The sequence below is a fragment of the Haemaphysalis longicornis genome, unplaced genomic scaffold (genome assembly GCF_048455015.1).
Source record: "Haemaphysalis longicornis isolate Haplotype H1 unplaced genomic scaffold, Haemaphysalis longicornis Haplotype H1 scaffold_4, whole genome shotgun sequence".
In the NCBI taxonomy this organism is placed as follows: Eukaryota; Metazoa; Arthropoda; class Arachnida; order Ixodida; family Ixodidae; genus Haemaphysalis; species Haemaphysalis longicornis.
This window is the reverse complement of record NW_027526361.1, coordinates 12349717-12375743: the sequence shown is the minus strand read 5'-3', so window position 1 is coordinate 12375743 and position 26027 is coordinate 12349717. Positions and strand designations below refer to the sequence as shown.

General features: G+C 51.2%; 2 protein-coding genes across 2 annotated transcripts in view; both read right to left on the bottom strand.

Annotated features, from left to right (window-relative positions):
* The window catches only part of LOC144179407 (uncharacterized), a 36047-nt gene extending 18581 nt beyond the window's left edge, over nucleotides 1-17466 (bottom strand). The window contains exons 1-2 of the mRNA XM_077707753.1: nucleotides 16392-17466; nucleotides 13032-13682 (exon numbers count right to left, since the gene is read on the bottom strand). Coding sequence (XP_077563879.1) covers nucleotides 13032-13682; nucleotides 16392-17466 — 1726 coding nt within the window. The remainder of the gene's footprint in view (nucleotides 1-13031; nucleotides 13683-16391) is intronic.
* On the bottom strand, nucleotides 3257-10097 carry LOC144178560 (protein masquerade-like). The gene is made up of 5 exons (XM_077706501.1): nucleotides 10085-10097; nucleotides 9034-9173; nucleotides 6401-6492; nucleotides 5439-5716; nucleotides 3257-3465 (listed from the first exon to the last, which is right to left on the bottom strand). The coding sequence occupies exons 1-5, from the start codon at nucleotides 10095-10097 to the stop codon at nucleotides 3257-3259; spliced, it is 732 nt and encodes a 243-aa protein (XP_077562627.1).
* Nucleotides 17467-26027: the final 8561 nt, after the last annotated feature.

Here is a 26027-nt window from a genome sequence, read left to right as displayed (position 1 = left end):
AATGCATTAGTACTTTTAGTCTTTGTCGCGACACACAGCGCTTCTTACAACGTGTACGCCACAGTGAGGAAGCAGACGGCTGATAGTAGCGGACGCTGGTCGTTAAGATAACGGTGCGTGCGTGGCCGACAGAGGGCTAGGAAATGAAGAAATAAAAATCACACGAAGAAAACATGCTTAGCGGCAATAGTGCGTCGCTTTACATTCTTGATTGATTGATTGTAGGGTTTAACGCGTCGACGCAACGCAGGCAATGAGGCGCGCCGTAGTGGAGGGCGCCGGATTAATTTTGACCACCTGGGGATCTTTGACGTGCGCCGAAATCTCGAACACACGGGCGTTTTTGCTACTCGCCTACATCAGAAAAGCGGCCGCCGCGGCCGGGAATCGAACCCGTGTCCTCGTGCTCAGCAGTACAACGTACAACGCCTTAGCCACTGAGCCACCGCGGCGGGTCGCTTTACATTCTTGGGTTATGGTATCTATGCTCAAATTATGGGGTTTTACGCGCGCTACACCTTCGGATTAATTTTGACCACCTGGGGATCTTGGACGTGCGCCGAAATCTCGAACACACGGGCGTTTTTGCTACTCGCCTACATCAGAAAATGCGCCGCCGCCGCCCATTCTCGACTTTGTAAATTTTCACTCAATCCGACTATTCGCAGATGATTGTGTGATTTAGCGTGAAATAACTAATCCTAATGACTGCTCAGTACTTCAAGGTGACCCAAACAGCGTTTCCTCTTGTGTGATGACTGGTTAATGACACTGAATGTGCGTAAATGCAAAGCTATGAGAATTACACCTAACCGCAACAACGGCATTCCCTACCCTTACCTACTAAAAAATAGCTCTCTCGACGCTGTTAATACGTACAAATACCTTTGTGTTCATATAAGTAATAACCTCTCGTGGCAAACGCATGTTGATTACGTAACCAGCAATGCTAACCGCATGCTTGGCTTCCTGAGCCGTAACTTTTCTCTCGCCCCTCTTTCTTTAAAACTACTGTTGTACAAAACCCTTGTCAGATCAAAACTAGAATATGCCTCTTCTATTTGGGACCCGCATTTATTGTTCCTTTCCACCTCCGTCGAGAATTGACCCACCGAGCGGGCGCCGAGAGCAGCGTTGCCGAACCCGAGCGCATGCAGCCCTTGACCTCTTACGCCGAGATCACGCAGAACTACAGGCTGTCGCGTCAGACACTCGCTCCCCCACACAAATCTCTACCCCGAGAGCACGAACGTCATTTACGTGCTCTCCAGACTAATACATTCCCCCATCCTATCCGGCTTCACCTTTTCGACGGACAGAACTCCCCGCTTTGCCGATTTTGCGGAGAACCCGGAACGCTGCGCCATATGGTCGGAGGATGTGACCAATCTCCACTGATTCCTCCCAACCTGCAACTTTCCACTGTCGAGCTTTGGGAGAGCGCCTTGGCGAGCACCAGCCTGGACGACCAGCTTCGGCTGGCTCAAAGGGCTGTCGATGCTGCCCGCGCTCAAGGCATCCTGGACTGAGGACGCCTCCTTCAAGCTTCAGCACAATCCCCCCTGTTGATTTAAATAAACGTTTATTCTCTCTCTCTCTCTCCATTCAGAACCGTGCTGCCCGATTTATTGTATGCAATTACTCTAGAACGTCCAGTGTATCTTCAACTAAGATGCATTTAAATCTTCCTGACCTTTCAGTAAGAAGAAAAATAGCCCGGTTGTGCCTTTTTCACAAAATTTACTTTACTAACCCTGACATCAAGTGCGACCTTTTTGCAGTTCCTTCATATGTTTTCTCACGCATTGACCCCAAATTCAAGGTCGAAGTGCCATCCTGCCGTAAAAACTTGTGCTTCAATTCATTTGTACCGAAAACTGCGACGGAATGGAACCACCTTCCCGCTTCGATCGCCAGCATCACTGTAGCTTCATTATTCAAGACGGCCATATCAAACTCTTTTTAAAAAAAATTCCCGCGCCTTCCCGCGAGGGGAACACGAGTAAATGCAGAGCATTGGGGCCTCAGTACTGATTGAAGGCAGTGTTGCTTCCATCGCTTCTTCCGTGATGCTGGAGTAGCAGACACGAGTAAACGTGGGCACGAGCGTCAACCAAGGAAGGAAGGAGCAACGCAGTGACTGAAACACGAGCGACCGCTAGCCGCTATATTTGCAGCGCGCGCAGTGAGCAGTACGGGGGGGAGAGCGCGCATGCGCAAGCAGCGCGCGCCCTTCCACGCCCCACCGCGCTGCTATCACGCACCTGTTACGCCGAGACCGCGACGGAGCGAACGGGCTGACTACGACGCATGCGCGCGCCAGCTGCTGTTGAGAGAGAGGAGGGAAGGAGAGGCGCACGTGCTGCGGACGCGGAACTGTTGACACCGTCCGACGCAGGAACAGGCGAGGCTAAGAAATGCTCTGCATTTAAAACTTGTATCCCACTCCTCTCTGCAACGCCCTCGAGGCCCCGAGAGTATTGTAATAAATAAATAAATAAATAAATAAATAAATAAATAAATAAATAAATAAATATCCACCCTTTGTTTAACGTAAGCGATTGGCGTTGTATGCAGATGGGATAAAACACCATGTAAGTTGATGCTTACGAACCAAAGCTTTCCACAAACTTATCAACTATTGGGCTCACAAAGTATAAAAACAGCCGCCACGTATTCCAAAATTAAATACGTGAGTCAGCCAATTTTTTAAAAAAATGCACATATTGTTGTTGTCAAAATTATCGCAATATGACACCGATCTAGTAACATTGACAGGAATGCCAGCAAACCGCGAAGATCACACAAGCCTTTTATTCAAGAAAAGCTTGCATTGGCTGCATTGCTCTGTCGGTGGTGGCGTGCGCCGAAACGCGTTGCGGCAAAACCAACTTTATCCACATGCTCTAATGATGATGATGATGATGATGATGGTGCCCTTGAATATCGTTTACGCGTACTCACTTGGGGGGATTGGCCATAGATAAAGCCAAAAGTAGCAATGAGGCTAAGAGCGAAATGCACTCCTGATAAGTGTCCTCTCGGCAACGGAAAGAAGTCGACGCTAGGCGGGCCGAAAGTGAAAACGATAGCGGCAGAAAACGAGCGACCTCCATGGCGCACGAACGAAACTGATGAGTTGCTCAGCAGTGCGACAAATCGGAAGACGCAATCGTGATTGAAAAGAAGATCGTGAGCCGGATGACCGCACGCAACGCCACCCACGTGACCACTTCGGCTAAAGTAGCGGGCGTCGCTACCGTTTTCTCACCCGGTGCATGCTCGGGCGTTCTAATGGCGTCCTTCTCACCTGGCAGGCGTCGTTGCCCTTCTCTCCTCCGGCGCAGTAGGAGCTGGCGGGCATCAGGAACTGCTTCTCGGTCACCGCGTTGATCTTGGCCGTGCACTCGCGGTCCCCGACCACGGGAAGTACGGCCTCACGAACGCGCAGGGCGATGGGGCCGCCTGCGTTGTCCACCCGCCCACACGGTGGCCGTTACCCTTAGGAACAATACAAGGCGAGCGGTGGGCGGGAATTCAGAACGACCAGTCTAGACCGTTGCTCTCCAGCGGCGGGTCATACTACAGCCACGGCGGCCATACGTGATTTACGTCGAGTAAATAACAACTCGTCTCTCTCGAGGGACATTCACCAGATACTCGATACGTACCCCTGCGTCATGGGTCCGGCGCAATACGCTTCCAACTCACATTGCGGCGGATAGTACCTGCCACCAAACATTCGCTCCACGACCATTGCCATTACTGACAATCGGTTCCCAGAACAATTTCTCCAACAGAAAGAACATCTCCGTCGCGCCACGCGTGCTCTCAACCCACCGTGTAGGACGGACCTCCCCAGTATAGATTCACTAACTGGGAGGAGGTCTTGCTTCGAAGACTACGTGTTGGTGTAGCCCTCTCTACCGCTGTTACCCGGGAGTGGCCCCCACGCTATCATACCCTGTTCACTGAGAACTGCCTATTCTGCACAGCTTCTGCCAAAGATGCTGATACAGAACACCTGCTGTGGACGTGCCCTTCGTTGGAAGAGGCGAGGATGCACAGGCCTCTGAATGTACAAAATGCACAGGCCTTCGAGGCACAGGCGTCCATCCTGACAGACCACCTGACCTCCATCGGTGGATATACGGACCCCAACGCCACTCCCTTCTCGCGTTCCTCCGCGAAACGGGAGTTTACGTGTACTATCGTGATAAATTGAAATACGAACAACGGTGCGCGTGGTTTTCAGCGCATGCTGCACTCCCTGGCGACGGGCCGTGTATGCACAGCAGCCATAAGGTTAAGAAAGCCCTTTGGTAACTTATTCTTACTGCGCAGGCGCAGCCCCTCACTTAGAATGCAGGCCATATATATATTAAAAGCCACGCGCACCGTTGTTCGTATTTTATAACAATAGTACTTGCAATGTAGGCTTTATGCTAAAAGGCGCACTACCGCAATAAAAATAATCCCTCCCTCCTACCGTGGACAGACTTACCGAAACCAGAACAAAAGCGAGAATCGAGGGTTAGTAACTGGATCCACCTTCTTTGCATCATGGTTGGCCGTCATGCGTTCTGGTCATACGCGTGCAGCCCACGTCCTTTTATATGCTGCAGACACGAGGTTGCAGCATTTCGTTTTTAACAATTGAACACGTTGGCTTGACACAGCATTGCCTAAAATATTTGAGCAGTTTTTTTTAAAGCCCTACACCTGTTTTTACTTTGAATCAATTTGACAGCATTTGAGTTCGAGGTACTTCCTTCAGGGCAGCGCAGTGGCTGACGCGTTCTTGGAAGCGCAACACGAGTCGGTACGTTGGTTTAGCACAGCTCCAACTCGTAGAGAAACAAAGACTTGTCCAACCTGCGAAAGAATAACGATGCTTGCTACTCATGTCCTCGTTAGCGCCTATACCCCTGAAAAACGACTAAAACCTTAGTCCTGGCTCGTACACAGCATACTCCTAACCGCTTATCTTTGGCTTCATATCGGAGCTAGATGAGCGGTTGTAAAATAATCTTGCGTTTAGCTGCGGAGCAGAAAAGTATCGCAGTAATCTTGGGGAGCTATCGGACCCCAAGCGTGCTGCATTTTGCACTCCGAACGCGTGGGAATGCGCGCCTGCCCGGGCACGAGCCTACCGTCGAAGTCGTCTTTGGCGTGTCGCGGACCGGAAAAGGCGCCAAAACGAGTTGTGCCTGTCGTCCCTCCTAAGGCCCCTCCATCCCGTCCACGGCAACTTTTTCGTCCACGTGGACAGCGGGCGCGAGCAGTTTGGAGGGTGGCTCCGACCACTGGTCAGAGCGCTTCACCACCACAGTACCCTCCATGCTGTGGTGCACCCTTTACAGGCGGCAGGTCTGTTATGAGGGGTTAGAAGGCCAACCGGCCAGACGGTGCCCACTTCGTGCGGCGCGTATACGCACCTTCTCCGAGGTACCCGTATCCGGTGACGGTGCAGCGGTTTCCGGGCGTGGCCGCGGCGCCCCTGGCCGGCAGGCAGACGGGGCAGACGCGGGAGTTGAGCTGCACGGGCTCCTGCAGCTTGAGCAGCGCGATGTCGTTGTCCAGGCTCTGTCCGTTGTGGTTGTGGTGGATGTAGGTGGTGGCCACGCGCCGGGTCTGGGCCCCCGGATGCGCGCGCTCGCTGCCCAGGTCGTGGTCTCCCACGCGCACGAACACCGGCTCGCCGTTGCGAACCAGGCTGCGCGAGACGACCAGTGCGTCGGCCCTCATCCTACGGCCGCACTTAACACGACGTCACAGCGGTGAAGGTGCCCGGCGCCACAGGGCGAAGCTAGCATGCCAGTATGTTCTGTAGGCCTGCCCTATATACATAACGAGGCGCGCTTTATATACGTGTGGACATTCCGCAGAACTTCTTAACATCGCGCGGCACTCAGCTGGGAACGTGTTATCTCTCGTTCGTGTGAAATGTATTTGTAAAGCAGTGAGCGTGTTTTAGAGCTATTCGTGTTCTTCTCGCATCCCGTCAATGCCCCGACTTGTATTTAACATAGTATAGCTTTTATAAGAATTGTGTTGCTGAGTTCAGGGAGTGGTCTTATTCTCTACGCTGAAGCGAGAGCCAGGCACCAATGCCCCCCCCCCCCCCCTCCTCCACTTCTTTTTCTTCATCACTGATAATCGGCGTATTATTTGTTCCCAATAGAAACACTAAATAATCGATTGTGATGAGGGCAGACAGGAAAAAATGCAGTCGTAAACTTTGAAATGGGTAGTAAGAATAAGTAGTCAGGTAGCCATTCCTTCCGCACATAGGTAGTCAGTTGTTGCGCAAGAACTTTGAGTCGCGAATAGCGCGCACACGATGTAGTACTGAGCAGGCAACCACACACATACACGGCGCGCCACACCGTGCACGCACCTGGTGACGCAGTGCGCGGCGGTGAGCACCCACAGTGATCCGATCAGGGCGCCCCCGCACAGGTACTGGTTCTGCGAGTTCACCAGCGCCGCCTGCGGGCGTGGGAAAGCCGAGGCACGCACTCAACGACACTTCTTGACCACGTTGCACTGCAGGTGGTAAACAAATGCACTCACCGAGAAGGGCCTAGAAACCTTTCCAAGAAATGTTCATTCTGGCTCATGGTACAATACTCAGTTGATTGAGGGACCTGCGAGATGTTTAGCTTACACTGCCAGGAATACCTGAGCCAAATATTACACGTGCACGTGAAGCGGCGAGCGCGCACATCGCTGTGAAACACGCGGAAAAACCAAGCGCTCTCTCTTCAGTTCTCCTCATTATGCACCCCTGGCATGGCCTAAACAACGTCATTGAGGCCATGGCTGTCCATTGGCCGTCACTGATCAACTTCGCGGCTTTTTTCGCATTTCCTGTGACGATCCGTCATCGTCGGCGCTGTACGAACCTCTTCTATGCCTGAACCTATACGCACAGTTTTGCCGTTTCTTTTGTGTTTTGAGTGCGCGCGGAGTTTGAGTGATGGGCTCAATACTTCCCTTTCAACCAGACCACTCGACAAGAAACGTTTATTTCTTCAAAAACGCCCTACCAGCTCGAGCGCGCGCTTGGGAGCAGGCAGCTATGCCTGCTTTTTTGTGGCACCAGACAGGAAATAGACTCCTCCACGTTGAGGAGAAAAGAAGAAAACTCCCCGGCCTGTGATTTATCGAAGGCCGCGGAAGAGAAGGCTGCGAGCCGTCCCCCTCTCCGGTAGAAAGCGCGCAGCTTTCGTCGCGTTGGCCGCGGTCGAGTTGAGAGGGAACGATTATGCGCGATTTCTCATATCGCGCGTAGTTTCGGTGATAGTGAACGGATTTTCATAATTCTTGCGAGAGGAGATTGCAGGGACAATCGACTTTAGCCCAAAATACATTCCTAGTAGTCGATGGTAAGTGCTGCAGCGATGAGGCGCGTCGTAGTGGAGGGCTCCTGATTAATTTTGACCACCAATGGATCTTTAACGTGTGCCGAAATCTCGCACACACGGGAGTTTTTGCTTTTCGCCTCCATCAGAAAAGTAGCCACCGCGGCCGGGAATCGCACCCGCATCCTCGTGCTCAGCAGCACAACGCCTTAGTCACTGAGCCACCGCGGTGGGTAGCGTACAGTACTCGTGGCATCCGGTGTGGTATGCTTCATACCGGAGTCGTTTTACTGCTTCCTAGGGCGACGTATTTTTTGCAGTGTTGGCACTAAAGATAGAAGTTTGATGCCTGCGATGTATTTGCTTTTAAACCCACCGTGGTGGCTCAGTGGCTAAGGCGTCGTGTCGCCTTACTGAGCCAAAGGACGCGGGTTCGATTCCCGGCCGCGGTGGCCGCTTTTCAGATGAAGGCGAAAAGCGAAAACGCCCGTTTGTTCGAGATTTCAATTCACTTTAAAGATCCCCAGGCGGTCAGCATCAATCAGGAGCCCTCCATTACCGCGCGCCTCACAGCCAAGGTGACGCTTCGGCGCGTTAAACCCCACAATGAATCAATTTGCTTTCATAAATATCCAATCTAGGTTGCTGAGGGAGCAAATTTATGCGAAAATTTTTGAATATATGAAAAGGAATAAGTCGGGCAAATGGAGAGGTTTAGCGGTCTCCTATTACATTGCCCCTGTAAGATTGTTTGGGCGAGGCGAAAAACAATTAAGCGACTATAACGATGCTCCCCAATGCAAAACTCCTGCGCAGCTACTAGGTGCGTTTACTTTGCGAAATACCCACTCCCAAGACAAATAATTTAACAGGAACACGGATGTGTGCAAGGTTACTGGTCCCTATTTTTTGTATTATGATTAAAAGAACACTCTGAGTAGCGTGGCCAGTGCGGACAGTGGGATTCACGGCACATTTAAAACTGAATGACCTGTCTCGCTATTTCATTACTAATGAAGAGATCGCGGGAGGGAACGCTCGGGTAATGCATGGACGCGTTTTACGGCAGCGTTTCCATCAAAACTGACCACAAAAAATTAACATAGTACACACGAAGAACAGACAACAATAGCGCTACCTCACAAATGCGGGTATTCCGCAGAAAACATCGAACTATATATCAAATAGTCGATCTATTATTGCATTTAAAAAAGACCGAAAAGAGCTGCCCCATCTCCATGCAAACATAGCCCCGTGTAGCTGACACACATTTTTCACCTCGCTTCGTAGTGTGGCCTGCCTCCGTGCTCTCACTTCGCCACCTTCACAGGGAGGGGTCAAGCTGAATTTTCTCCCTTAATTCTCGCTGTCACTACGCATCCGTATTTCGCAATTACGTATTCACCAAAATTAGCGACATCAGACACGGCGATGTTGTGCTCTGGGGCACACGCAAAAAATCTGTGATACCCATCAAACATCATTGCCCTCCGGCTTCCGCACCACCAATGCATTATTCCACACTGATTATACCCTCGACGCTGGTAAAAACGAGGTCTTCCTTTGCAAGCTACGCCAGCTCTGCCCTTTTCTACCTAGCACATGCGCGCGCGCGGACGCGTGCCCGCATTTCCTGCTCTGCACGCACGGGCGTGCAGCCGCTCACCTGCCAGCACCACTCGCCGGGCAGCGAGTCCTTGCCGCCCGTGATGCGGGCTGCGCGTCGCCGGTCCGGGCCAGAGGTCCCCTTGATGCCGCACGTGGAGGGGCGCGCAGGGCGACGGCCCTTGGCCACCGAGGGGGCCCCTGAGACGAGCCAGAGGGGGGGGGGGGGGGGACACTGGTTAGCTGCTTTGTTAAAGGGGCGAAGCCCCTTATGGCGTCTCCTAGGCGTCGTCGTAACCATGGTCTCGTGTAGTCACGGTACTAAAACACCGGGAAACTCGTTTACGCCTCGCTCTAGAACGTAATGCATACTAAAAGAACGCCGGGACGACCTTTTACGCCTCGCGCTAGATAGCTTAGTGCTTCATACAACATACAAAAGACTTTCACAGCAAAGCTGTATACCTGTACCCCCAGCGGTTTTATCTCCATTGGCAAAAACGCCAAGGCGCCAAGAATACACTGCATGCTACGCCCCTCCCCAGGTTTCCGTTAGTGGAGATGGCCCGGAATTTTTTCGCATAAGTAGCACCAGTGACGGCCGCGCCTTCGGTTTAAAAGGTCGACCAAAGCCCAAAAATAGAAAGCCATTTTTGTCGTGCATGATGGGGGGGCTTACGCATCTGGCCAGCGCAATTTACGGTCGAACAGCTTCTTGTACTTAAAAACAAGAAGCTGAACGCGGTAACACTTTTCCCCCGCCTCCTTATTAACTTAATGTTGGAAAAATAAAAAAAGTGTCCGTCAGCGCAATACGTGTCAATATTGAGCTACCATTTGTCTTTACTTTGAAGCTTCACTCACGAAAAAAAAAAAATTACTACTCCAGAAATTTTCGCCGTCAGTGCACACCAGCTTCGCCCCGTTGCCTACAGGGTTATATCACAAATAACCAGCCCAGTAATTTAGTTAGCAAGCTGAAATGCGCAATATAATATCCTGGTCATTGATCACAACAACAACAGCGATAACGACAGTAAACTACTGTTCTCGAAATGAGAGCTGCGGAGCCCGGAATAACAAAAAAAAAAAAAAAACCCTCCATGACGCACGCTCCCCCAGCATCATGCAACAACGTAAATGATATTTGAGTGTTTTAGCTCTTTATGACTAGATTATCGTGTTAGCATAGCCACGTCGACACGAATGCGCGCGTGCAAGCGGCTCCCTTTTTGGTAGGTCGTGAGTGAAGTCACGTCGCCGCACGTATCTGTTGACGCTACAACATGCACCCGAAGCCTTAAGTTTCATACATTGGCATGAAACTCTATTCCAAGCAACGACCGAATGGCTGCCCAAGTGGCTCGTCTTGATCTCATGCACTACATAATGAGCCATATCTTTCCGGCACCCTTTTCACTAAAACACAGGCGTCCTTTTATGCTGTCTGCGCTGTTCTCACCTGAACGGAATTAGCAAATAACGCTGGCGAGGGCAGGATTCAGGGTTGAATGAATATTTTAATGCGCTGATGGGCTAATGTTTTAAACCTGCCAACGTAGAGGCCTGCGGCTCCGTCAAACTGATTTTCCCCAGCTTTTTCCGCAGGCGTCTAATACCAAATTAACGATTCTATTCTATTCTATTCTATTCTATTTTATTCTATTCTATTCTATTCACCTACAAAATGTAAAAAATAAAAATAAAGGTACAGTAGAACATTAACGATGCTTAAAAAAAATGTAACCAGCTTAGATAGAGTCCTAAATTTTGCCAAAGATGATAAAACATAGTGCAAGTTTGCCTTCAGTGTTCTCGCCATCGTTGATTGATTGATTGTAAGGTTTAACGCGCCGATGCAGCTTAGGTGATGAGGCGCGCCGTAGTGGAGGGCTCCGGGTTAATTTCGACCACGTGGGAATCTTTAACGTGCGCCGAAATCTCGTACACACGGACATTTTTGCTTTTTGGCTCCATCAGAAAAGCGGCCGCCGAGGCCGGGAATCAAACCCGCCACCTCGTGCTCAGCAGCACAACGCCATAGCCACTGAGCCACCGCGTCGGGTTTCTCGCCATCGTGATATACGTCTCACTGGTCACAGTGACATAACAATTACAGGAGACTAATTAGTAACTCTTTGATGGACCCTCCGGCTCTTAAGCTCCCGAATGCGTGTTTCTACAGGACATTTGTTGAGCCACCCATTGTTGCGAGTCCGGCGCCTAAAGTTGGAATGTCCCCGTTTCATTGCCCCATTTTCTTGGATGACCTCAAGTATAGGAACGTTGACATGCATGCGTTCGAATACAGACCAAAGCCTGGAACGGTCTTTGCCCAGGGAAGCTATTTATTCTGGCGTCGCGAAATTCCATGCATTCTAGTACAAAAAATCTAAAGCCCCTTTCTGGAAGAAAGATGGCTGAAACGCGAACCTTTCTCCAATACAAACGCGAAGTCCACAATCGGATCAGACAAAGTCGAAATCTGCGAGAACGCTGAGCTAAGCGAATGTGATGTTATGAATCTTCATCTATTAGTTTGTGGTTAAGCCATCTGAATGTGCTGATTCGGTTAGCTCATCGTTTTCATTGAAGTTCCATTGGTTAAGCGTAGTACGTGATCAACGTGCCACCTGTGTGCCTGTTACGGAATGTATTTGTCACCATCATCATCGCTCAACCGTGTGACGCTAAACGGCATTCGTCTACCACAATGGAACCCGTTATGCATGTAAAGACATCCCATTTGTTTACGCGGTGTGTGATTGATGTGCCCTTCGTAAAAACCCATTGAACAAAATTGGATTTTCTGCAGTAAAATTGTTTTTCCTGCAGTAAAGTTGGCTTTCCTGCAGTGCATTAATTCCGACACCGCCACAAGTGAAACTGAGAAAGCTTCGCTTTAAGAAATTGAACCAACCTGTGGAGTTGAGATGAATTTACCATTCTTAACAGAGAGAGAGAGAGAGAGAGAGAGAGAGAGAGAGAGAGAGATTCATTACAAGAATCGTACGGTGCGAAAATGTGCCCCAAAAAGGGAAGTGGGGCTGGTAAGTATATGGAGCGACCGAAATTATTCATTCAACTGGACGGTCTCTTTTACTAACGCCGCCTTCAGCGGAAGCGGGCCACTATGTCTAGGTCACGCACGCGTTCTTCGTCGAGGCGGATGTTTAATATGCAAAATCGTGCGCGCTATGTAGGTCCCCCCTGGTACGATGCACTCAGTTCCCATTCACAAAATGCCGGTTGAAGATCCGGGAATGCTTCCTCCCCGGCGTGCTTGCTCTTTGCATCCTGTCCGCGCCCGAATTCCGCCGAGTTTCTTTGCAGCGCGACTTAGGCAACGCATTCTTTCGGCAACCAAGATGAAATCGCGGGCTAATTTCTCACTTCTAACTTATTTTCTTCTAGTTTGCAAAGGTGGGACAGATGTCACACACACACACACACACACAAAACCGGAGCGGCTGCGACGTCGTTGAAAATTGTCTAAAAAAATGAAGTCACCTCGTACTATTTTTCTAGGAATTTTCCTATGTACCTTGCCTTCGCAATGAAGGGACGATAATTTACGGACGACGGCTTTGTTGACATAAATAGATTATTGCGATTTTTTGTTTATTTGATTGAGAAATAGGCACAGGATGTAATTGACATCTATGCATTTAAAATTCGGAACACTCCATTCCATGCTTGTACAAAAAATACATTATCATGTAATCTTAATCGCTGTTTTCAAACATAATTGCTGTGTGCTCATACGACCCGCGTTCGATCGTGTTATCCACACGCAGGATTTGAAGCGGGTGAAATACGCCTATTCCTGAAAACTTCCCCGAAAACTGCTCGGATTTGGCCTTAGTTTGCCTCGAATGTTTTATACTGTGCGCACCCTGGCGTTTCAAAAATGTCTTGAACGATGGGGAAACCTTGGCCACTTGGCCCGTAGCTTTCCCGCAATCCTGTCATATCCATATCTTCTCCTGAGTCCACAAGTGCGCTTTTGAGCGACCGAGCGCCATTAACTGACGACAGAAGTGAGGACGGCATACTCACTCGTCGTGCTCGCAGGCGCGGCCTCCGTGGAAGCTGGTGTCTCCTGCGGCAGGTCGTTGGACACGAGCGCGTCCCTCGTAGGGGGCTTGGGACGTCGCTGCTTCGGCGGGCTCTCGGAAGGAGCAGGGGGTTCCGGGGGTGTCGCGTCCGGCTGCTCAGGCACCGGCGGTAGCGTGTGGGGCGCAGGCGTGGTGGGCCTCGGCTGCTGGTTGGCGGCGGCCGCCGCCTCCTGGGCCATCCTCTGCACTTGCGCCACGTTCGCGCAGCACACGACGCCTTCCTGCGGGCAGCGCAGTCCCGGGTGGATGGCGTGCTCGCCGAAGCAGGCGAACCGCAGGTAGCTCGAGATGCAGTTGCCCGGGCATAGCGGAGCCTGCGGGTGCGGAGCCTGAGGGTGCGGAGCCTGCGGGTGCGGAGCCTGCTGGTGCGGAGCCTGCGGGTGCGGAGCCTGCGGGTGCGGAGCCTGCTGGTGCGGAGCCTGCGGGTGCGGAGCCTGCGGGTGAGGATCCTGTGGGTGCGGAGCCTGCGATTCCGCCGGCCTTTCTTCCGGATGCTGCAGGGGCCGGCTGGGCTCGTCGCTGACCAGACCGCGTGGAGGCTGCTGCCCGCCCGCTTGGAAGTCCATGCTGCTGGGACTGGGCGGTCGTGGCCCTGTGGCAGAGTGCGCGAGCCCCGTCAAGCCCAAGATGGATTTTCCCTCCAGTGTCCTTGGCATAACCATTACGTTGAAATAAACGTGACTTTGACTTTGTCGTTTGACTGTGCCATCCCGTCGCGCAACCTCTGAGGGGCTCGCATTCCCGAGATTAACTTACGGACACCGAAGGAAGGGCGCAAGATGGGGAAATTGTACACGCTTTGCCAGAAGCTTCTCGGCCAACATGCTTCTTGCTGGATCTAAAATGATTATTCATTGAAAATCAAGCCAGTGAGCAAATTTAAAAAAAAGCTGAAATATGCCAAGGGATCGACGCTCCTGTCGAGTATGACTGCCTTTATGGAAATTAACGCGAATTGATCGTATCTTCAGTACCTCGAGCAAAAATTGCGTGACATGTTCCAGTTTATCGGAGCGCGTCACGAGGAAATTTGCAGCTATTACATTTTTTACGTGCACCACCAGGGACGTTAGTAATATAAATAAGCGCAAAGCCAAACAAAAATAGTCGTAGGGACGGCTGTGCGCGGCTTGAAGTTTGCATAGTATCAGAAACAACTTCGTCGCCGCGGTCAACAATATTGTATGATGATTGATTATATTGCTCTTCTAGAAATAAAAGCTGCGTTGCAATTAAATGTCATACATTTCTCGTTTGTAGTCTAATCCCTCTGATATGAAGTGATGCGCGAGTAGGTATTCCTCAGCACTGAATGCAGACCTCCTTAAAAAAAACAAGGCCCCTTTCTGAGAGAAATATGGCTAAAACTCGAAGCTTTTTTCCCTGCACCCTGAGTCAAAGTCGAAGCACAATATCGAAACTGGTTCAACCGCGTCGGAATGGCGTTATCAGATAGACGTCGGCTTCATAAACGCCAAGGACCCAGGTTCGATTCCGTCCACGGGAAGCGTTCTTCTCTTTAGGCGCTTCATGTACCTTTGTATATCACCATTACCCTTTCGTAAAACCCATTAGTGCGACGAACGACGCCATCAGTAAGGCATAAAAAGCTTCCCTCTGATAAACACGGTGAGCATTTTGGCGTGAGTGTGCACCTGCCAACTATTAATTTGCAAGGTAACTGTGATTTATCCAACGTAACATTTCCTGAAAATGTTTGGCACAAACCAGAATAACTGTTCATTTCCCCACACTGCAGTGGAATTCGACGATAGATATTTTGATAGTGCACCAGAATCGCTGCACCCCGTGAATATAGATGAGCGTAGCCAAAATGGCGATGCTTGTGGGGAAGCAGCATCGCCCAGAAAACACCTGCAGCCTGAGTTTTAGTCTAAAACGCCTTTAAAACACACCGAAGCGCGTCTTAACGCTGAAAATACCCTGCTACAGCGACGTTTTTTTCGCCTTATGGTCCGCAGTTCTTAGAGGAATTCGTTCCCGCTCACTTTTTTCTAATACACGGGATTTCTAGAGGGGGAGTATGGGCCGTACAGCTGTGTAGCTCTATCAAGTGTAATTGCTTTAAGTAACTATTATTAAGTAATAAGCTTACGAAACCACATTTTGAAACTTATCACAATTAAGTAAGTCGCATTACTTCACTCAGGATCCCGAATCACACTAATCGTTTGAAGAATGGTTTCCAGAATTCTTAAGCGGTCTGCAACACGTTTTACTAACGCTGGAATCCTGCAGCTGCGACCTCAGAGCCGTTATACAGTGACTGTCTAAACCATTCCCTTAACAGTTTGTGCTAGGCTGGAGCGATACTCTGAAAACAAAGCCGACAAGGCGATAGCGAAAGACAACCAGCAGTTGCATTTCTGGCTCAGGCAGCTTATCGGTGGGATTGCGATAAAATGAGTGAAGAGACCTAGAACGACCGCGGAGGCAAAACGACCTGCAAAATAGAGGCTCTGCGTGTTCGAAGGTTCATGTGGCTGCATCAGCTGTCTACTGGCACGCCTCAACGGCATGTTGCTCTTGTGGTTGCTTGTGGCTCTTACATTTTATTCTGAGCAAATGTTTGACGTGTTTTACTTTGCCCGTTCTATGCCGATGTGGAACGCTTCTTCCGCACCTCTTTTCACACCAGGATTTCGAGAAGACATCGAGAATACTTCATGAATTCCACAACAAACATAAAATTAAAGTAAGCGTGACCCAAAGCGGATAAACTATGCGCCTATTGATTCATTCTCTCGCTAACCAGACCATTCCTCCTGTTGCGCATGCACAGAAAGATGATGATGGTGTTCATGATATACATCGTCATTAGCATCACCCGGTCAGAGTAATTTTTTCTGGCGAATTGCGGATGACCTGACCCCAGAAATCGAAACTAAACTAAGTGAATTGAAGAACACAAATAAAAAAGGCTTCTGTTTTCTTGGTATCATTCAAATTTTCCCAAGTTGTTATTTGGCGAAACTAATTGCTAAAACAGCTACTTTGGGGTTACTCAACCACGGTACGTCTCTGCGCCTCATCGTGCAACCGCTGTAATGCTTGAATGTGACGACACATTGTAAGGTCAGAAAATGTTACTCTAATGAAATATAGAGGCAACACAACCACATGAAGACAACAGAAATCGGTGAAGTAAAAAAAAAAGGGCGTAGATTGCGAGTTTCCGATGTGTTTGGTAGACTGCAGGGGAGTGAGACACTGACTTTTTCGCTCTCATATGGTAGCGCCTCTTCGCGTGTGTAGTGCACGAATCAGCAAGCGCACGTACCGGGGCGCTGTAGGAATCCAGGCGGGTGATGCTGCGAAGGCCTGAGTCGCCTGGGTGGGCCCACGTTCTGCTTGACGGGGTGGACGGCACCCTGGTCCCTCAGCGGCCTCAGCTGCTGCTCGTGCTGAGGCCGCCTGTGGCTCTCCTGCAGGGCCAGCTGGTGGTCCATCATGGCCTGGTCGACGGGGATCACCGCGTTGTCCTGCGGCCTGTAGGGGCGCGGTATGATGGCGCCGAAGGGCCTCTGCTGCGAGGGGTGGCCCCCGCCTCCGAAGAAGGGCGCCGGCGAGCAGCAGATGCTCCCGCTGGGGCACGTGGTGGTGCGCAGGACGAGCTGCGCGGGCTTCTGGCACACGCCGCTCAGGAAGGGCGGCAGGCAGCGGCCGTCGCAGGCCACCGCGGGAGGCTCGGTCGTGGTCGCCGCCGCCGCACTGATGCAGCAGGAGCCGCCCGTGGGACACGAGTGGGCCGTGGACACGTGGTCGCACAGGATGCTCAGCAGGGGCGACACGCACGACCCGGGGCACTCGGGCAGCTCCTGGTCGCGCGCGGGCTGCTGCGGCGGGCCGTCGACCGGCTGCTGCTGCTGCTGCGGCTCAGCCTCCGGTGGGCCGTCCGCCGAGGTGCAGCACACGGCGTCGGGACCGCATGACGGAGCCGGCAGGACGCGGTGGCAGTACTGGGAGAGCCCCTTGCCCACGCACACGCCGGGACAGACGTCGCGCGGCGACGTGGCGGATGGAAGGGCGCTGGGCTCGGGAGGCCGGGGAGTCTCTGCAGTCGGAGTCGCCACCGTCACGTTGGCGTCTTCGACAGGCGCGGTCGCTGGGGTGGTGGCGGCAGGGAGCGCCTCTTCTTCGGCCAGGGGCGCCGACGTCTCGACGGCGGTACCGCCGAGGCTCAGGTCCTTGGGCACGCAGCAGCGGAGGTAGCTGGCCCCGCACTGGATCTCGTCGACCACATGGTCGCACAGGAGAGCCGTGATGGCGTGCACGCACTCGCCGGGGCATCCACGCGCCTTGGTCGTGGACGTCAAAGACCCTAAGATGCCTGTGGATCGAGACACGCACTGCATTCTTACCCACTGACGCATCGTTGCTTGCAGACGAAAATACTGTACACTGTTCAAGCAGCATGAATGAGATCAGACAAGCCATAGTGTTAAATGCTTTGCGCAAGTACGTTTAATGTGCAGCTTGTAAAATGCGCCATTGTTTTATCAACGTTAGGTAACGCATGAAGCGTGCTTTGTGATGTCCCAACGGCATCGTGTGCACACTGGCCGGCACATCAAGGGTGGAGTGGAAAGTCTTTCCCATGTGCTGTCGAAACTAGCACACCCCTCTGCCAGTACGTTATGAAACGATTAATGTATATCCTTCGTAGCTGCTTAGATTTTCTGCTCCTGAGTTGTCCGTCAGTACTGCGAGCCAAAATTTATCTTTATAATTCCAGAACAACAAAAACAATTTTGCTGCTTGTAAGACCCTGTATGCACGCTATGCAACACTATAGCTAGCAAAACATAACAGTGAATAGCTACCTCGGGGTGCGACAGTCAAAAAAAGCAAATTAGGGCAAAAAAGCAAAAAGCATACGCATAACTCGTTCTGACAGTTTGAGATACAGGCAGCTCCTAACAGGTCGTTCCGCACTAGGTAACGGGAGGGCTTGAATTCCGCTTTTTAGTCCCGAAACAGCGCTGAACAACCAACCTGAGCCAACGTTTGCACACGCGAGACCGAGACTTTCACGGAGGGCTCACCCGAGAGTATGGCGGACGTGTCCTGGGCTTGAGCCCGGGTGTCCAGGAGGAGGAGGAAGAGGGCGGCGACGAGCCAAGAGGCCCCCAGGCGCTCTGCCGGTTGGTGCCGGGCCATACTGAGGCGTGTGGCCGCAAGTCGGCCGCTCTCGGCGGCAGCTGAGTCGCTGGTTCACTAGCCGCTGCCGGAGCGGCGGGCAGCTGGAGACGAGGGGATCTTCCGGAAACCAGTTCGCGCTAGGTCGTCGCTCCCTGGGTCGACCGAGGCCCTCGGGCGGGGGGAGGGCAAAGTTTCCAGGTCAGCCGGATCATGCACTTTCCAGCAGAGAAGGTCACGGCCAAGGACGGCCATTAACGAGCGGCCAGACGCCCACCCGGGAGCACCGTTATGGGCGGCGAAATTAAAACCCCCACTTGCCCCTCCTTGCCCAGTCCCGTCTGTCTGTCGCAGGGAGCGCCGTTAGAAACTACTGCAGAATATGTTTTCCAACTGGGATCGCAACGGCGGTGGTTGGACTTGCTTGTCAAGACAAAACGGCCCTCGTGGGCTGTTGTGGGAGCGTCGAAGAAATTCCCGTCAAGACCGATGGTACTCAGGAAATTCTATACTGCGGCCGCCGCAATTATCCTCTCCACCGGAATTAATAAGACCAATAACAATAGCAGGAGGGGAGTGGTCTACGGATTAGCCTGTAATGAGAACAGGACACAATTAAGAAAAGAAGGGGCCGCTACAAGCATTTTTTGATAGCGACGTTACCGCCCCGGGTTACGTATAGGTGCAAAATTATGTTCTAGATTCTCATTAATACGACGTGGCTTGCGAAGTGCTTTCTCGGAGAACATCGCGCAGGCCAAATATCCCATTTGTACCCAAGAGAAATGCAGGAATTAACACAACACTGCAGGTCTCCATTGAGTGCCTGCGCAATGTATCAGTTCGGAAGATTTGCTGATAAAACGAGCACTCGCAGCGGATGTTCAGCAGTTTTATGTCAGTGCGGTTATTTGGAATTGGTGTAGTGTTACATTTGATAAAATTCCTGTTGGTACAACAGTCTGTGGTTTCAAAGGGGCTGAATTTTGCCGATTCTGTACTTAACGATGAATGTGCGTGTGTTTTGAAAGGAATGTGCATTCAATAGAGTTACTGGGGCCGCGTGGTGTCACTTTACTGCGCCATCAGAGAGAGAGAATAAAATTTTACAGAATCAGCAAGAGATTGGCTTGGATCAAAGCTTGAAGGAGATATTCAAGATACCTTGAGCGCGGGCGGAATCATCAGCCCTTTGGGTAAGCCAAATGGGAACAATGCTAAGTGGCCCAGAGATTAAAAGCTGGCCCTTTCGTAACCAAGTGAAGGAACTGGCCTATAGGGTTAATTATCTAGAAAAAAAGTCTCCACAGCCTTTTTATACAAAGGGATACCTAATTATTATCGAAAAATATAGCGCGACTTAGACAATGACACAAGGAAGAACGACGGGACAAGCGCTCCTTGTGGCGTTGTTCTGTTGTATTGTGTCGTTCTTCCTTGCGTCTTTATCTAAGTCGCGCTCTATAATTTTCGATAATAATGCACCAACTTGCCCAACAGCCTTGTCTAATGAGGATGCTTAATTGCTGGCAACTTTGTGTATGAGGGCTGAAACGAAGAGGACGAAGACGAAGGATGGGCCGCCATCCAGGGTAAGCTTGAACCTATTTCCTCCTCTATTTCGATAGCATAAGCTCGCTGAACATGAATGCCCTGATGTGCAATCCTTACCAGGGATTAATTATTGCATGTATACAGGGAGGGTTACCGCTTCCTTTCCGCAGTGAATTTATATAACTCTCTCGTATAAATACTCCCGACTGCGTCACTACCGATGCGCTCTCAGCTATTTGGTAGGTAACCATAATAAAAGTCAGAAAATAATAGTTAAACGTGCCAGTATTTTAACAAGAACACAGAAGAGGTGATGCGGAGGCTTTCCTCTCAGTTCTAAGGTGTTGACTCAGAGCCGGACCCCACACGAAAATTATTCTGCCGCGTCAGCGGTTATAGTCAGACACACCTGCGCCGACAATCCGTCGTCCATGTCCGCATGAAATGACACCATCGCATTGAAGATGACATGATCCGCATGAAATGACACCGTCATATTGAAGGTCACATGATCACCGTCGCTGGTCCTTCACAGCCCAGTATTTCCACAGACAAGTGGGAAGACCGGAATGCTACTCATCCATCCCACCACGTAGACGAACTCTTCGCTCTGGTGATATCAGTTGCGCCGCGCAGACATGGTATTCAACAATCACACCCGCATCACGCCACACCCACATCACGGTCTCATCGTGTGACGAGGTGTGAATACAAGACTGGCAGCGTCAGCTGTTGTAGCCGGCCGTCCCTCCCAGATGTCGACGTCGTCGCACGCGTTCGCTTTTATGTTATTGCCTTTCGTGTAGGGGCGTCCGTTCATGTGCTCGTGGTTGCGCAAGCATGAGCAGAGCTATTCGTACGCTACCGCATCGAATATCACTGTTATTTTTTGGTGTTCATGGTCTGGGCATTGTTTGTGGGCTTGAGTGACTCCGCACAAGCAGTACCGCCGCGCTTCCTATCATTCGCGGCAACACACGCATCGGACGGCCACTTCAAAGTAAATCGCAATCTGCTGCGGAGAGAAAACCATGCAGCGTCGCTCTGTGCTGGCGACAACCATAACTTTCGAAGTGCTTCCAGGCGCGAGGGAAGGAGTGAAAGCGCTGCGGGGTCAGTGTGCGCATACGGCCGACCCCACCGCGCGGCGCTCGAAGTCTCCTCGTTACTCGTCTTTTGGGTCCTCACTCTGATGATATCGTGAGGTCGGAAAGTTGCACGCCCGTACTGCGACAAAAGACGAGGAGTTCGAGGAGTTAGCGCCCTCACTTTTCCGCGTGTGTATTTTCCCACATCCTCGTAGTTGTTATTGTACATCGCAAAATCAAACAAATGAACGGCTGGTAAACATGCGTCACGTGGCTCGTAATCTTTGCCCACGATACTGCATTTGGAGTACGATATGTGCGGCTTCAATGTCACGTAAATCGTAAAACAAGCATAACGGGTAATGTTTTGGTAAGTGACAACCGAAATAACAGGGGAAAAAAAAAGGGGGGGGGGGGGGGGCTAAAGAAAGTATGAAACATACATTTCGCTGGGGTAGAAATTGCGGTTTTAAACTTGCAAATAAATCGCAAGCTTTTTACCGCTTTGATTTTCCTCTGGGAAAAAGCATTGTCCGGTTAAAGAATTCCCTAACCATTCTCACCTCTAGCGCACTTAGGAAGAGGCATCTAGAGGCTCTTTCCTGAGCTTCCCTGGTAATATGTTGAGCAGCTCACATCTCAATGACCCGTGTAAACGTCAGCACCTAATGCCAGAATGCGCCTGTTTTTTATGAGCCTTACGTGCCTCACCAAACGCGAAAAGTGACCGTAGTTGATTGATTGTGGGGTTTAACGCGCCGACGCAACGCAGGCGATGAGGCGTGCCGTAGTGGAGGGCTCCGGATTAATTTTGACCACCTGGGGATCTTTATCGTGCGCCGAAATCTCGTACACACGGGCGTTTTTGCTTTTCGCCTCCATCAGAAAAGCGGCCGCCGCGGCCGGGAATCGAACCCGCGACCTCGTGCTCAGCAGCGCAACGCCTTAGCCACTGAGCCACCGCGGCGGGTCGTAGTTGTCGTCCTCGTCAACACGAATGGTACCAATGGGACCGCCGCGGCAAAGAGAAAATCAATGAATAAAAACACACTTGGGTTCATGTGGAATTTGAAGCTGGGTAGCCGGCGCAGCAGCCAGGGGCGCTAACTCGGCTCCCTGGCAGAATAGAACAAGAACCAGTCTGCCCCGTGGCAGGTGAACGTGACGGCACGTGCGCAGAACAGGTGCGCGCGGAGGACAGCTCTAACAAGGGGGGGAGCTACGGCGTGAATTGCGGCCAGTCTTCGAGTCAGGGTAATTCACGTGGACAGACGAATAAACGAAAACGAAGAAAGAGACGCAAACACGATGTAGCAGTAGTCGTTAATAAGCGCTAGGCTTTCGCCTTCGAAGTACGTAAGAAGACTTGAATGCCCGAGAGAGAGAGAGAGAGAGAGAGAGAGAGAGAGAGAGAGAGAGAGAGAGAGAGAGAGAGAGAGAGAGAGAGAGAGAGAGAGAGAGAGAGAGAGAGAGAGAGAGAGAGAGAGAGAGAGAGAGAGTAAGCTTTATTGAGCCATGCTCTGTTACGGGGACGTGGTGGCTTTAGCCTGGCGGCGACAATGGCATACCTCGTGATCGAGGTGGCATCATGAGCGTCAGCGAGATTTTGTCTTGAGGGGGGCAAACCAGTTGCATTACGGTGGGAGAGGCAAAGGGTGGGGGAAGAGGGCAGTTGTGCTGTTGGGGCCTTGGAGGGGGGGGCAAGTGTCCTCTGTGCGCCCCCCTGCCGACGCTCATGGGTGACATCGAGTCTGAGGTGTGGTTGAGGGAGGGGAAATGTGGCCGAATTCTCTAAAATTACGGCCGTCGCTTTAGAGAACTCGGCCCGGCGTGATGGTCCGGGGCATTCGACCACTGTTAAGGCCAGTTTGGCAAATGCGATTCCAAACTCAACGGTGAGGTTGAAGTTGAGGCGAAGTGGAGAACAGCTACGGTGAGGTTATTTGCCCATCTTCTGCCTCATGCGTCAGGCAGTGCTTGTATTCATGTCAAAATTCCTAATCCGCCGCTTGTTTTCATGTTGCGTTTGTGCGGGAGCAAAGCTAACAACTAATTTAGCACCTCCGGAGCATTCGCATTCCTTTTTATTTTCCACATGATTTCATTCTCAGCTAGGACTAAGCAACATTTTATGCCTTTTAATCCTGCGTCCACCCTCTAGTCGGCATTCTAGTGAAGACAGACAGAGAGATATAAAACAATTCACTCATTCGTCTGGTGCCGCCAGGTCGCTTTTCCGCGCGTTGACTATAACGAAAGTATGCGATTTTCTCTTTCCTTTCCTACGCTTCAAAGGCATCTCCATTTTCGTTCTGACTTATTGGACGGTTGAAGGCTTTCGTCTAGTACGCAAAAAACCCAGAAGATTGCACGCACGCGCACAGCGTTCATGCGGGCCGATCGCGCATCACAAAGACGAACGTCTCCCGCAATGCATTATATACGAGCTCTTCACTAGAACCAGCAAGAAGTCGGCGCTTTGTAGGTCCAGGCTTTCATTCCTTGAGAGCCCCCGACCTCCTGGGGTGTCTCGGGGGACCCCACCATTGCTCCCTTCTGGCCTTCCTCCGAGGGACGGGTGCCTACCTGTACTAACAAAACACGTTATTTTTATGCCATTGAGAAATTGAGAAAGTAATACCCAATTTTGACCCGTTAGAAAACTCATCGTAAACTATAGCCTGGATCTATCCGTGAGGCTCACAACAAGCAAGTGTGAAGCGTTATTGCACTTTTTCTCGCTTCTGTGGGCCGGTTTTCTCTGAACGGGCAGTGAAAACATCTCGTTCAGACACAGCCGGGAGGCGAAGGTCCAGGCGGCCACAGAGTCCGGAATAGCCGACAAACAGTAAACAAATGCAAGGTCGGAGCGTTCACTGCGGCGCGTCCCACAGCCCCGGGATATCGGTAACCAGAGAAGGCGACAACAAAAAATCAACACGATAATAGGCTATCACGGGCCCAGTCCTGACACGAAGCCGCTTCGGGGTTTTACGGGCCGTCGCGGTTGGACTCGCTTCGTTTCCGCTCGGAAAAAAACGCCGCCCTCTCGGAAGCCGCCGGTCGTGACGACGAAGAGCGCGGCCAAGAACATACGATGGCGCGTCACGTCTGACGCACGAAATCGACAACGCGTATGATTGCCCGTAGTACTGCTACCGTCAGACGTTCACGTGATTGGGATTGATTCACTCGGACTAATTTGTATTACCGACTTAAGAGCAACCCCTTCCTTGTCCTGTGCGTTTACTTGTGGCATCCAAAAGTGGTACGTTGAAATAAGTGTCAGATAAGAGGGAGTTGTAGTCCACGGCGTTTATGCGTACAATAGGCGTGCTATTTATTAATTAAGCACTCGTTGGCAAAGGAGGAGAGGGGTTGAGAGGAGGCCGTCCCCCCTCCCTAGGAATTATGGGCTCACTGGTACAGGAGGGAGGCGGAAGGAATGGATGACTCTAAGGAGCGTCAGATAACGAATACCCAGAATCATTTTACACGTCCTGACTTGTTACCACAGATCTTTTGTTGTTTGCACATATCTTCATTTGAAAGGGACTAAAGAGTAAAAATAACTTGACCTACCATCAGCAGAACACCTGGATGTGAATATGAATTAGGCCAGTATCAGTAGCAAAGGTTCTTTAATAGCGCAGAAAACGCCGAAAGCGCCAGAAAGAGCAACACTGACCATGCGTTTCACCGCATTACGACTTGTGACTAGTGGAACTTGTTTTAGGATTAGGCGATGCTTACAAGCCTGTTCGTCAGCCGAATTGAAGCGTAATGCGTCGGACTGGCATGCAGGTATCATCAGTTCGAGGAATGCCTTCGGCTCGGGAAGTTGTACCCGCGCTTCCCGCAGCCGGAAGAGATATGCAGGGGCCGTTTGAAGACCTCCTATTCTAATCTGTTCATTTCAGGTGGCGCAAGCGGCCGCCTTTCGCTGCGGCCGCGGAAGCGGTGACATGGTTGTGCCTGGTGTCTTGGCACTTTGCGGTGGTCGCGGCAAACACGGCAGACATGAGCGGGCTGCTGCTCTCCATGGCCGAAAGGTGCTGAGGTCGAATGTTTACTTCCTCTCTTTGGGAAAGGTCGCCAAAAAAAAAAAATGGTGGATCCTACACATGGGTAGGAATCGAAGTGAAGCGAAGTTTCAATTGCATGCAGTTCCGAATTCGTCCCTTGCAAAGTGCTTTTCGAGGTATTTCTCTGGGCCTACAAACAGGAAGCGTTGCTGTAGCAAGGCCACGAGACGCTTCCATCGTAGCCGGCACCGCAAAACCTCAGGAGGCGCTTGCTTGACTTTGGCTGAGCTTGAAGGTCAGATGGACGTTAACAGGCGTCTCCTGGGTATGCAACCGCAGTGATATGCTTCGCTTAAAATGCAACGCCAAGAATGTGCCCAGTTTCAGCTGCATAGGTGCACACAGCAAGTGCGCTACGTGCGCAAGTACACAACCAGGTAGCTGTTCAGTTACGATGCATGCGCGCTACAGTGGCATCCCATAACCCACTCCTTCACGGTTTGGTGGCGTGAGTTTTCCTTTTCGGTGCCAGAAAATGCGCGGTGGATAAAACGTTGCTTACTGATGATCCTGATAATTTCGAAGGTAATCTGCCATTGGGCAATTTAGGTTTAACGGTTCCCTTATAACGAGATACGCAAGACACGTATTCTTCAGTCATTGAATATTACTATGACTACTCGTGGTTGCGAATGTTCCTGGCCTCGGCTCACGGAAATGCGCTGCTGCTAGTCATACGTACAGACGAAACGACACAGCTTAACTATCGCAACACCGCGTGCTTCGTACATGTTGGAGACAATAAATGCTTTGTAACTCGGCACAAACGTCCGGTTTATTTCCCATGCTTTTTCTCAGCTGCCCTCACCAGGTTTGCCTTATAGATGCGTAGACCCTCCGTCCGTTTTAGGTTGTGTGTTGCCTTGTTGTATCAACCTTGAAACCATGAGTTCGTTAACCATGGTGGCTGGTTAGCAATCGGCAGCTAGTTATTCGGCTGGAACTGATGCGGGGTCTGCGTGTCTATTTGTCCCGGGTGCGCTTCTGCTTCACACCTGCCATCGGCGGCGAGCAGACACGTTTCTTGAGGAGACTGCCCATGGGGTATAA

What these genes read in the sequence shown, in the direction of transcription:
- LOC144178560 (XM_077706501.1), bottom strand. An exon ending in CCGGCGAGTGGTGCTGGCAG is followed by an intron (nt 6,493 to 9,033) that starts GTGAGCGGCTGC and finishes CCACGCCCGCAG; the next exon opens with GCGGCGCTGGTGAACTCGCA. An exon ending in GCCGCGCACTGCGTCACCAG is followed by an intron (nt 5,717 to 6,400) that starts GTGCGTGCACGG and finishes CGTCTCGCGCAG; the next exon opens with CCTGGTTCGCAACGGCGAGC.